The sequence below is a fragment of the Zootoca vivipara genome, chromosome 3 (assembly GCF_963506605.1).
Source record: "Zootoca vivipara chromosome 3, rZooViv1.1, whole genome shotgun sequence".
NCBI lineage: Eukaryota > Metazoa > Chordata > Lepidosauria > Squamata > Lacertidae > Zootoca > Zootoca vivipara.
The window spans coordinates 48563491-48576969 of record NC_083278.1 but is presented as its reverse complement, the minus strand read 5'-3'; the positions used below and the strand labels follow the sequence as shown (position 1 = coordinate 48576969).

General features: G+C 45.2%; 1 protein-coding gene across 1 annotated transcript in view; it reads right to left on the bottom strand.

Annotated features, from left to right (window-relative positions):
• Positions 1–13149, bottom strand: part of FOXO3 (forkhead box O3) — a 119362-nt gene extending 106213 nt beyond the window's left edge. Inside the window, exon 1 of the mRNA XM_035109282.2 lies at positions 11119–13149. Coding sequence (XP_034965173.1) covers positions 11119–11700 — 582 coding nt within the window. The 5' untranslated portion in view covers positions 11701–13149. The remainder of the gene's footprint in view (positions 1–11118) is intronic.
• Positions 13150–13479: the final 330 nt, after the last annotated feature.

Genomic DNA, 13479 nt, shown 5'->3' with positions numbered 1-13479 from the left:
TAGTTCTCCAATCCGTTAAGGTCATCTTGAATCCCAGCAGCATTGCACCCCTCCTAGTTTGGTGTTATCTGCAGATCTGATGAGCAGCCTGAAAACTCCTTAACATCTATATGTTTATTGACAAATGGGGGGAACCACCCAAAGCCACTAAGGATATATTATTTATTATGTTAAGCAAGATGCAAGTTGAACTGCAAGTTGCTGTTGCATGGTGTCGCTTTTTTGAAACAGAAGCTTTAATACACATGCCCCTAAATATACCAGCAGTCTTTGTCTCAAACAGGGAAGATAAATAATGTATAGAATAATTAGGCTTCTGATATAAAACAAAATAAAGCAAATTATCTCCTTGTTTATTCAACTGTATATAAAGAAACCCCATCAACTTTACAGGGTTAGAATATACATGGTGCCCTATTCATGCAGAAAAGACCAAATTCTGTTTTCCATCAAGTTGGAGATGGGGGTGGAGATAGAATTACCCAGGTGATGCACACAGTACTTAAAGCTTTTTCAGGAAATTTTCTGATTTCTGTGTCATATGAAAGTGCCTGGCACTCTGGGTTATAGGGAAGTGATCAATACTAGGTAGTGAGGAATAAATATTGCCTCCTGACAGCAGCAGTTATTAACTTAAACAAAGTTAATAAAGACAACTACAGATGTGCTTGTTTAATGAAACTTTTTTTTTTGCAATGCAGCACTCTGCTAATAGTGGTTGAATACTTTGTCTTTAGACCTCAAGCTGTGATAAGGGCTAGTTAAAGGAAGCTCCTCCCTCCAATCCTGATCGATTGGGGGGGTGCGCGCGCATGCATGCATGCATGCAGAGAGAGAAATTAGTCCAAGAAAGAGTGCTTCTCTGCCCCTTGTCAGTTATAACAACCAAGCTTCTTGTATATCCTATTACTACTACGGTACTACTCTGTTGACTTCTGAAATATCCAACAGTTCTCCTTCAGGTAGATTGCTGTCTTCTTACTACCTTTTTACCATTCAGCTGCTTCTTTCCATTCTCACACCAGAATTCTCACACAAATATTACCCAAGTTAAAGGTAAAGGGACCCCAACTGTTAAGTCCAGTTGCGAACAACTCTGGGGTTGCAGCGCTCATCTCACTTTACTGGCCGAGGGAGCCGGGGTTGGCCCGCAGACAGAGCAGTGCATGGAAACGCCATTTACCTTCCCGCCAGAGCGATACCTGTTTATCTACTTGCACTTTGACGTGCTTTCGAACTGCTAGGTGAGCAGGAGCAGGGACCGAACAACGGGAGCTCATTCTGTCGCGGGGACTCGAACCACCGACCTTCTGATCGGCAAGCCCTAGGTTTAGTGGTTTAGACCACAGCGCCACACAAGTTATTTTGGGGTAAAAACCATTCTACCCAAGTTATTTTGGGAGAAATTCACGCAGGAATGTTCCCCTCTATTACAAAGCTTTGTTATGAGTTACAGCAACCGAGAAACCTTGATTAAGGAAACAACAGTGAGAATGGCAAAAATGGCATGGAAATAAGCTGAAGCGTCACCTTAAATAAGGCAACTTGACAAAATTACCAAAAGGGAAAATGTCTCCAGAACATTCATTTCAACATAAAGCAAGTATGTTCAGCCCTTTCGTTCTCAAACCCTTGGATCTGTTAGAACCAGAAGCTACAGTCTTTTTTCCTTCACCCTCATCAGCTATTCAAAGGAGTGTGCAGATACTGAGTCATATAAATAAATCACTGTGGGACGGCTTGGAAATGTGTAGGTGAGTGTTAAAATAGCTTGCACATATGTTTATTAAAACGTAGACGGTATGAAGGATCTGGAGATATTTACTGTATCGTATTGCTGTGCTTAATGCTAAGTTAGATAACATTCTACCAGGGTATGGGAGAACAGAAGGAAAAAATAGGCCTGCTGCTGAAGAAGCTGGCAAAATCTTAATTATGTTAGAGGAAATGTAATTTCATACTAACCAGAGCTGACTAGCCACTTCTCGCTTCATGTTCCATGCCTACAAAAACTCATCTAAGAACCCCATGCTTCTGCCATATAAAATAAAACAACAACATTGCTTAAGGAAAGGAGAACATGCTGCACCCATCTTTATCCCCAATGCACTGGACCAAACTCATTTTGTCCTGCATAAATAACAGATATAAGCAATAGGCTTTAACCAGATTCCTCAAGCAATGACATCAGCATGGGATCTATCAACAACGGCAGTAAGTACGTCAAGCTCTCCCTAAGACAATTCCCTTCCTCGAGTTCTTCACAAATTGCATGGATCTTGTATGTCCAGCTAAGCTTCGGCACAGAAAAGCTCAGCACAGCTCAGCTCGGCACTTCACCCTCCTTAAGAGAACCTTTCCGTCCTCTGTATCCTCTGACATATGCATAAGAGTCACGGCACCCTGAGCTTTGGAGCATGTCAGAGTCCAGTGCATGCATTCACCCCCAAAACCTCTAGCCTGTACTGAAGACTTACGGGAGGGAAAGGATTGGTGGCGAACACAAATAACAGTTAGTTACTGAGACAAGCCAAATGTTTTGGATCCTTGCCTATAACAGCATAATGGTATGATCTACAACCTTGCACTAGCAAAGCAGGAAGGAGATGCCTTCTCCTAAGCAGGCATTTGAAAACGTAACACATAAATCTCCCTCTACGACAGATGAGGTGCTTCCAAACATGGGCTATTTAGAAGCAAATAATTACCGCTGCAATGCCAGTGGAGTGGCAACTTATAATTTCCAAGCCTCTAGAATCCAAATAACATTCTGTAGCCATGTGGGTAACCCCCATTCTCCCAACCTCCCAACTGATGAGGACAAAGGATTAATTCCCTCGGCTGCCCTTTAGAATGAGAAAAAGAAATAGTGGGAGTTGGAGCTGATGGGAGTTGGAGTCTGGACAGCCATACCGGTAGTTTTCCCACTCCTTCCACAATCTACGCAGGCCATAACTGGCTCTGAACCTACAGAACAGCTACACAATGGGTCATCTACAACTGGGGAAGTTGAGCAACTGTTCCAAAGTGGGGTTGTCTAAGCTTTGGGGGGGGGGGACGCTAGAAACTAAACAATAAAATATGGAAGGAGCATATTTTGACCACACCATTACTGAGATGCCTCATAAAAAGCAAGTAACAAAGAATAGCCACTTCACAGTAAATACCCAGTGTGAAAGCAGGCATGTTATCTGTCAGGGATGCTTGTCCTATGGTAAGAATCGGACTCTGACCCTCTGAGAGCAGCTTTAGGTATATTCATATATACAGACACAGTAGTGCTAGTGCAATCTGCTCATACTTTCTGTACTTGCACAGATCATCAACTCCTGAAGATGCCTCTATTACAGAAGTGAAGTGTGCTGTATTATGCTCTCGTAGGAAACTTATAGGAAACTGATTTATTATTTGTACATAACGTATGCGCCAAAACCCAGCATCAACCTTTTCTCTTCATTTGATGTATTCTTTATTTATAATTTCTTCTCACTTACACATTAGTTGCAGAATGAAGACAAATACCTGCCATAAACAAAGCCGTTACACATATACAAATGCTTTCAAGTCCCATACTTGTAGCCATATGCTATTTAGACAGTAACTGATTAGCACCAAGTATATTGTTTCATGTGGTTATTACTACATTTCCAGACAAGCAAATGGGAGCAATTATAACCCTAGACCTATTTAGCTTGCCAGGTGAAATAATAATCCCCCTCCTTGCCCTATGCAATGTTCTGTCCTGGCCCTTCCTGGGCCAATTTGGGGGGGAGGGGGGAGCGGAGGTCTTTGTGCAAGTGTCCTCTGAAAAGAGTCATTAGTTGGATCCTGCCCATTACTTTCAACTGCATACCATCAACAAAGATGGTGGCTGTGGGTGCAGGCAACCAAAATTCTTCCACCTGGCAGTAACTCCTCACAGAAGCCATAACGTAGGAACATGGAGAGTCATACGACAGAGCCAACCAGAAACATGCAGCTGTGTCGCAAATAATTCTCCACATATTGGCCTTTCTCCAGGTTCACACACTTAATCAGGTGATGTGGGTGGCATTGCTGCAGAGGTCTTAGTGCCCGGGTTACAGAATGCCCTTTCCGGAGAGACTGACTTTTCACTTTTTGTTGTGTGTGTGTGTGTGTGCGTGCGTGCGCGTGTGCCATTCTCCCAGGCGTTTTAATCTGAATTTTCAGTGCATTTTAGATTTCTGGCACTTAGTAAATTTTGTTGATGGCTTTACTGCTTTGTATGTTTGTTGTGCTGGTTTTATGTGGTTTTTCTGATTGTATGCAGATGTTACAGTTATTATAATGATATTGTGCTGGTTACTTTATTATAGCATCTTACTTATTTTAATCTTAGCAAACTGCCCAGACACTGGCCCCAGGTATCTGGCCGCATAAAGTGTAAATTGTTGTTGTTGTCCCACATGCTAAACAGCTCACAAATGTTACAATCCCCATATGAAGGATGTAATTTTTAAAATGGACCACATAGTTAATACAAGATACAAATGGACCACATAGTTAATACAAGTTAATACACACACACACACACACACACACACACACACACACACACACACACGGAAGCACTGGGAGATACATTGCTATTTGCCTCTCCTATTGACTACACTACTGGTCATAGCTACTACTGTTAATTATTGCAATGCTTTGTTATATATGCAGCACTTTGTAACAATAACCACATATGGTCAAATATAAAATGTGGCAATTCCATGTCTTTCAAAAGTAAGTAGCTTGATGCTCTGTAAGCTTGGGTATGGACCGGACAATAAATTCACCTTCACTCAAACTGCCGCATGATAGACTGCAAAACCTGCAAATTCCTCAGTACAGACCACTAGTAATGAACCAGATGTCTTATACAGTATTTTTCTGCAAATTTATTGTGCGATTTTGTTATTTACACATTACAAGAAGACAGTCTATTTATTTGTATCATTTATTATCATTATCCTTTTTAAAACCCATAAAAGTGTTTGGGGGTGGGGTGGGCATAGAACAGTCTGTTTGTTGTATACTAGTATCTTACACACTCCAAGTAAAAAATGTCCCAAATCATTAAGATGTGTCCTTTTCAACACAGAGAACTTCAAAGTGGTGCACTTCAGTAGTAGTACATAAACATTCTCAGTGCAATGAATCTGCTTAACAATTTGATTTTTAAAGATAAGTCCAAGCTTACTTTGCTGCAGAATGTAGCAAAACAACAACAACAACAACAACAACAACTAGCTATAAGGTCCCCTACTTTCTCTGCTATAGCCATCATGTTCGTGTGATCAGCTCTGACCCACGGCGGTACAACTCTAAACAAATACTTGTTTCTCCATTGTTCTACATAAACCAGAGAAGCTACTCAGATTACTCTGAAGCAAGGCACACAAGGCCAACACTGTGCTGAAGAAGTGTGCATGCACACGAAAGCTCATACCAATATAAAAACTTAGTTGGTCTTTAAGGTGCTACTGGAGGATTTTTTATACTGTGCTGAAGGTTTGGATATGAACAGTACCTGGAGGGCAATCGTCTGAGAACCACGTATACACCACTTTGAGTCCATGACAGACGAAAGGCAGGATATAAAGGTAAGAAAATTAATGTTTTTAAAAGAAGGCTTTCCAGTACTTTCCTATGGGGAGTTCATAATTCGTTTCTATTAGATGAGAAAATGCCTCGCGGATAAAAGATGTAGCATCTATTTTGGCCTGCCCAAGTTCCCTAAAAACAAACAAGATTCCACAGGTCTAGTTGGGTCTCCTCTTCCAGTAAGGTCATGTTAGAGGATATTGCAAAATGTCCGAACTTACATATCACCAAGTATCCAGGGATCCAAGTTTTTAACATTTTAATTAGCTCAAAGCACCAGTTAAGGCTGCTCATAAATGAAATCAATATCAAATCAAAATTATAAATGGTCAGAAATGTTTCAACTATGCTTAGCAATCTAATTAATGTAAGCACTTTGCTGCATGGCCTAGATTATGCTGCTATTGAAATCAATGAGCATGAATTCAGTATAGTCCTCCATGTTGCTACATTTTGCTGTTTTAACAGATCCTCTGTAGCCCATTTGATACGAAAGTTTTCTTAAGGCAGCAGCTTAAAAGGCTTTGGCACTACAGATTGGACTCCAAACAACTACATCTGCAAACGACGCAGGCTTTGTCAGAAGAGCAACAACTGACATCCCACATCTAACCTTTATGGCATTTTTATGGTGCATTTATGGTAACTCTTGGAAACGCAGCACATGGTGCAAAAATACGCATGTGTTTTATGACATAACCACTCCCTTGTTTTAAACTGCTGGACATTATTTATTATTATTACCGGTAGTACTGAATTATGTGATCCTTCCATGTTCAGTTCACGACGATAGAAAGTCCTTCATTTGTATTTAAATTAAGTTTCTACAGGTGTGTCCTACAGAGAAGTTGGGACACATGAAAAGGTTACGAATAGAAACCTTGTGTTGCCTAACTAACTTCCTAATGACTTGTTTCCACTGAACAGCCTACATTCTGTTTTAGTCCCATTAAATGAAAATATTTAAGAGGAAAACAGTTTCATTGTAAATTTAATAGAATTCTGAATGCATGGACTCGTTCATGCCTCAGACGGATACTGTAGCTGTATAAAATCTTTGTACCTGTACACGGGATCTGCATCAGGCAAGTACAATAGGCAACATTTGAGCAAATGCAAAAAGTCACAGCATTTCTTCTTGGCCACTGTAATAGATAATAGATCTGCTATGGTAGTGACTTCTGTGTTGTATCAACACCTTCTTTCCATATTTATTACCTGCATATATATTTTTCATGTGAAAACACAGTCACATATTAAATATGAAAGAAAATATTTTCTTGCTGCTCGTCTTCAACCGCAAAAAAAAAACTCAGGGCCACTTCACCATAGATTACAAAATTCTCACTCAATAGGCACATTCATGAAGGAAATAACATAACCCAGTCGGTAGAGCATGCATCTCTTAATCTCTAGGCTGTGGGTTCAAATCCCATGTTGGGCAAAAGAATTCCTGCATTGCAGGGGGTTGGACTAGATGACCCTCATGGTCCCTTCCAACTCGACAATTCTAAAATTCTAACGTGCATACAAGTGTGCCACATGACCATGGCAGATTAACTACATGTACAGATGCACTGATACCAGTCCTGTGTGTGATCACTATTACACAGGAGATGCAAATTGTTAACTTTGTGGGGGGGGGGAGAAAGTGTTGTGTAGGAATGCCTGCCAATACAGGAATTTGGTAATGCATGAAGTGGTTCCTATTTTATGTGTTTATGGATGGGGACAGACCTTAGGGTAGACCCACTGAAATTAATGGCTATGATTAACTTAGGTTAATTAATTTCAGTGAGCTGGCTCTGAGAAGCACTAGCATTAAATACGATCTTTTCAAAGGGAGTTGAGTTTGGTACGACAGAGGCATCATCGCTTACGTAGTGCACACATACATTTCTTTTGTCCTACCAATAGTTCTGGTCAAACAGGTTTTGCTGGCTGTTGGAGGTCTACAAAACCTTGCAGAACCTGTGAACAAAGACAATAGAGGTGCATACACCATGTGCAATAATAAGCCTCTGTCATAGCATCCACATCTCCCTGGGAGAAGGCTGGTGGTCATCTCCAGCTCTGCTGGCTTAGCACTTTGTTTACACAGAACAAATGGTTCAGCAGGAACTGAGAAGAATAGGGATAGAGGGATATGGATTTTCAGAGCAGCTTTTACTCAAATATCACATTTTCATTAAACCCTCCCTCAAAGAAACTCAAAGGGGCTTACAAGGTTGCAAGTTGAAAGAGAGAAGATGGACAGAACTCGGGGTCATCCAGTGAAGTTGAAAATTGGCAGTCACAGGGACAGTGAATATGTCTTCACACGGTACAGAGTTAAAATATGGAATTCACTTCCACAAGATATGGTGACAGCCACCAACTTAAAGGGCTTTAGAAGGGTATTAGACAAATTCATGGAGGATGAGACTATCAATGGCTGCTAGTCACATTGTCTATATTGCTTCTATTATCATAAGCCGGTGCCTCTAAATATCAGCTGTTGAGAATCACTAATGTGGAGAATGCTATTGTGCTTGTGTCCTGCATCGTGGCTTCACAGACACCTGGTTGGTCACTGAGAACAGGATGCTGAACTACATAGGTTAGATCCTGCGTGGCATGTTCTCCCCGTGGCAATCCACCATGGCCTGTGGCTGGGTGGCATGAAGGGAGAAAGGGCAAAATGACTATTATTTTCTTCCACCCTTCCTCAAGATGCTCAAGGCAACTTACATGGTTCTTCCTCTGCCCATTCCAGCTTATGTGGTAGGTTAGCATTTTAAACCCCAACAGGGAAAAGGCTTTGGAATGGGGAAATGGCAGTAAAGACAAGGGTAAGCACTCTCAGGTGCCTCCGCCTAAGAAGCTTTTTAAAAAAAAAGAAATATGAGGACTGGAGTTCCAGTACACAATTATCTGTGCATAATGTGCAGCTGGCCCCCAAGCAGCAAACCCTATATAAGCTTCAACTGTGCTATGAGCTTCAATGTGCCATGAGTGTGATCCTATGATATTCAGTGGAATAGATGTCCCATCTTGTTCAATGATGCTTACTCCCAAGTGAACACACAAAACCACAGGATGATAGCCAATGTTAGTTATGGTCATATTCAAATCAGTGGATTTAAGTCAACTAATTTCAGTGGGTCTAACCCTAAGTACAAATTAGTCAAATTTCACCCACATTATTGGTACTTCCTTCCAAAAAAGCATGTGTAGGAGCAGAATCCTATTAACCTGCACCTTTGTAGACCATTAAGATTCTTGGCACTGATGGGCATCAGCTCTTCATGGTTTGAGAGACAAGAGGATATTCCAGGTTGAACTTGGGACCTTCTGAATGGAAAGCATGTGCTGTGCCACTACGCTGCAGACATTCCCTGGTGGGGCTCAAACACGCAGCCACTGTAAGTCACTGGCAGCAGCTGCTGATTGTCGCAAGCTGCCTTATACCAAATCAGACCATTAGTCTAGCTACAGTGACTGGCGAGAGCTGCGCAGGTTTTCAGACAGGAGTCTTTCCTACCCCTACCTAGAGCTGTTAAAGACCAAATCTGGGACCCTCTGCATACAAAGTCACAGTGCCTGACCATTACAAAACTTTTGTCTTGTCTAAGCATCTACCTCTAAGAAGCATGGGTGATGTAAGTAGAATGGTTTATAGTTGTACAATACTAGCAGATGGAAGCATATCAAAAAGTGCCAGTGTTCCACATCCCATTTATGTGTTAAAATGTCACCATCAAGAAAAGTACAAGCAAGTACAAACAGGAGTTATAATTCCTAGCTCAAGTTATTGTATAGCACTATTTAAAAAGGCTGTGGGGTGCCTTTTATGTACCGATGTACGTAATGCCATAATCTGTGTGGCTATTTAATGTGAAAAAGTAGCTATCCAGTTCACCCCACTAGCAACAGATATTGTTTTCTATAACTCTTAACTATTTAGCATCTTGAGGCTCTGGGTTTGTTTGCTTTTTTTATATACTATCCTGTCCTCTCCAGATGCACTTATTTACATTGGTTGCTATTTAAAAGTGTTCTTAATTTCCATTTATTGGGTCTTGTCTTTTGCTCAACAAATGAATTTAAAATGTAAAATAAAAGACTGTGGTAGTATAAATACACAAATATTGAGAAATACAAAAAGCAAGCGATGTCCTCACTTATTTTTTAGCTCCTTAGGTTCAGAGGCTGCTGCATGCATATAATCCCATCAAACAAAGGACAGTCTCCCACATGGCAGATTTAAACAGGGGATTGTTTTGCTTCCCTATCTGCTGAACCCTACTGATTCCACAGTTTAGTGGTTTAGCCACAAGTCTTGGCTACTAGAAAACAGATAATGGGCAATAAGCACAAACACACCACAAGCCACTGGCATACTCTTAGACAAGCCACTGGCATACTCTTGCTCATTTCTGGCATAAGTTAGAAGCTTCCTGCTTTGCTAACACAGGAGGGGACCACAGGTCATGTTTGACCCAGAAGACATTGGTCTAGCTTAGGCAGCAGCAGATGCTGGGATCAGAGCCTAAGCCAGGCAAAGTAAAGATGCTCTTAAAGAACCCTTATGGACTGATGCTAAAGCAGGATCCCCGAGAGAGAGGCTGATGTTTCCTCACAACACCTTGAGGATCACCCTTGCAGGGATAGCAAAGAACTAGTTTGGGGAAATTGTCCTGCAATTGCCCCATCACACCCTATGGATGGGACCAAGCCAAGGGGAGAAGGGGAGATCCACAAGGATGGGGTGCACTGCATGAGAGAAAGCGCTCTAGGAACATGTCCAGGCAGTCTCAGCCACACAGCCACCTTTTTCACACAGGCATCTCCTTCAGCTCCTACCAGTAGCAGGCTATAATCTAGAAATGTGGGTTAGTTGATGATGTGGGTCAAGTGTGTTTGGTTTTTGAGAGGTTTCTTTTTTAAGCTCTTTATTTAGGCTTGCCGATTTTGACCACGAAAAACCAGTTCAAGTGTATGTCAGAGAACTCAAGTTTTGTTGGGTCAAAAACGGAGTTAAACATCCCCTACTACTCTCACAAAGTCACTTGTAATACTGAACAAAATCCAGTTCTCTCCCCCCCCCCCAAACACTCGTGGACCACTTTTTCCACCGTCAGAAACCACGACGGCATTTTTGTTTTGTTTCTTTTAAGAGAGAGCTTTAAAAGAGTAGGAATTTTCCCGCCCTTTCAATGCGTTCTGAGGCGAGGTTCAGCGCTGGCGCTTGTTATGAGTGGGAAACAAACGGAGATAAAGCGGGGTGGTCGTTTTTCTGCACTAATTAACACAGAAGATCGTGCGCGTGCGGATCATGTATATCCTGCAATGGAGGGGGGGTTGCCTTCAGATAGACCCACTACTTTGAGGAAAAGTAAAAAAAGGAATACGAGACTGGAGAGAGCGTGTGACCCACACAGGAGAATGCCGTGCCTCCTACCCGATCCCGTTCGCACAACCACCCGCCCCGCCGACCACCAACTTTCCTCCCCGCCGCGCGCTCACCTTCCAGCCGGCCGAGCTGTTGCTGTCGCCCTTATCCTTGAAGTAGGGCACGCAGCGCACCATCCACTCGTAGATCTGCGAGAGGGTGAGGCGCTTCTCTGGGGAGCTCTCGATGGCGCGAGTGATCAGGTCCGCGTAGGACAAGTTCCCCCACGCGTTTCGGCGGGACGAACATTTCCTCGGCGCCGCCGCCCCGCTCGCCCCCGGCTGCTGCGACTGCTGCCCTCCGCTCGGCGCCCTGGCGCCCTGGCCGGACCCGTCGCCGGACAGCCCCGAGAAAGGCGCCAGCAGGCGGGCCGTGTCCTCCGGGGCCAGCGCCTCGCCGCCGCCGCTAGGGACGGAGTCTCCGACGGCCATGGCCGAGCTGCCCCCTTGCTCCTCGTCGTCAACGTCGTCGTCCTCCTCGGGGATCATGGAGGCGGCGTCGGCGCCCGCTTCCCCCGCGGGCTTGGCCGGGCTCGCCTGCAGCTCAGGCCTCTGCAGGGGCCACGTACAGGAGCGCGGGCGGCTCTGGGGCTCGAACTCGGGGTCCAGGTCCACGTCCACGGGGGACAAGGGGGCGGGGGGAGACGCCTCTGCCATCTTGGCCTCTCCCCCGCTCTGGAAGCTGCTCTGCCTGCCTTCCGATCCGCTGCCAAGTGGGGATGTCAGGGAAGACGAGCCCGATCCACACCTCGGCTGTCCCTCCTCCTCCGCCACCGCCTCCTCCTCTCGCACCTCCTAGTAGCAGCGATCAGCGAGGTTGTACAAACATGCCACGCTCCATTAAAGGTCCGGCCGCCTCCTTTTCACCCCGCCACCTCTCCTTCCCTACCGCCAGCAACAACAACCAATAAAATCAATCGAAAAAAGAAACGATCAGGTGGTGAAGCCGGCTCCAGGTGCGTCCTGTTCCTCGGGATCCTGAGGAGCGCCGATTTTGCAAGAAACACCACCACCCCAAAAAAACCCAACCCTTGCAGAGTGGGAAACCAAATCTCCGCTGCGGCGCGCCCGTGTGTTTGTTTATCTTTCACCCCGTGCAGGATTGCTCCAATAGCATCTCGCGGTATGCATTAAAGAGACCACTTCCCGCGGGCTCTCTCCCCCTCCACACGCCTAAAAATAAAGAGAGCCACGAGTCTTTTCTTGCTTGTTGCTTTGGCTGGCGCTTTCTGTTCGGCTCCAGGAGTCCTTCTCCGCAGCTGACTTCGAAACAGCTTAGCTTGGAAACTGAAGTCTTAAAACGCACCCGATCGCGCCTGCTACAGTCGAGGAGGGCATTCCTCTTCTCCCCAAAAAAGCAATACCCCCAAAAAAGGGGGGACGCAGAGGGGGAAACAACAACACCAGGAAACTCACGCTCTGCTGTGGTTTAAAAAAAATCCGAATCCTCAACGTGGGGGAAATAAGAGAGGGAAAGAGAGCAGAGACTCAGGATCCAAGACAAGTCAAATCGCCGGTCTTCCAACAGGTCCAGAAGCCCGGAGTCCTCGTCCGCGGGGCTGCCAAGGTTTTCGTTCCAGCATCCACACCACCACGCTCATCACCTCCTCGCTCCTGCTGCTGCCATCTTGACAGTTTCCCCTCTTTCACTCAAGTCATTTAAACAAGCCTTGGCGAAAAGGCAGAGCGGGAGGTCACGCAGGCGGGGGGGGGGAGGAGGGGGGAGAGGGAGGGGGGACGAAGGAGCGAGCGAGCGAGCGAGCGGCAGGTTCCAAGCAGCGGCGAGAAGGACGGCGAGCAGCTCGGACGGCGGAAAATCCAGGTCGGAATTCACAGGAGTAGGAAGACGCAGCGCTGCTGCTGCTGCTGCATGGCTCCTGGTAGCATGGTTCCTCCAGCTCGTCTCGCCTTAGGCAGAGGAAGAAGCCTTTAAAACAAAGCGACGCGGATGATCCCCCTGCCTCGAAGAAGCGAGAGCAGGAGGAGGAGGCGGCGCCGCTGCTGCCGGGGACGAAGGGCGCCTCTGCAGCTCGCGCGAGCAGCCCGCCGCCCTCCGCTCTGCTGACTTCCACATTCCTTCTCCTAACAACCAGCGGCGGCAACACAAAGTTATAGACACACGCAGGGAGCCTCAACCTAACCCGGTAGCAGCCTGGGCGCCACCCACAAAGTGGGAAGGCCTTGCGTCGTCGTCGGGAGGGGCGAGCGAGCGCTCGAGCTGCCAGCGCCTGTGCAAGGCTGGCTATCTGGAGGCATCTGTCTCGGTCATCAGCCAACAGGCGCTCTCGGTCGCCTGCCTAGTTTAACTCTTGAAAAAACGCATCGCAGTTAAAAATCGCCTCAGCAAATGGAGCCATTCATGGAGGAGCAGGGATTTAAAGAAACAATGCATTAATAAAGATATGTGTCTTAGAAGATCTGGGTTGTATTTGTTAC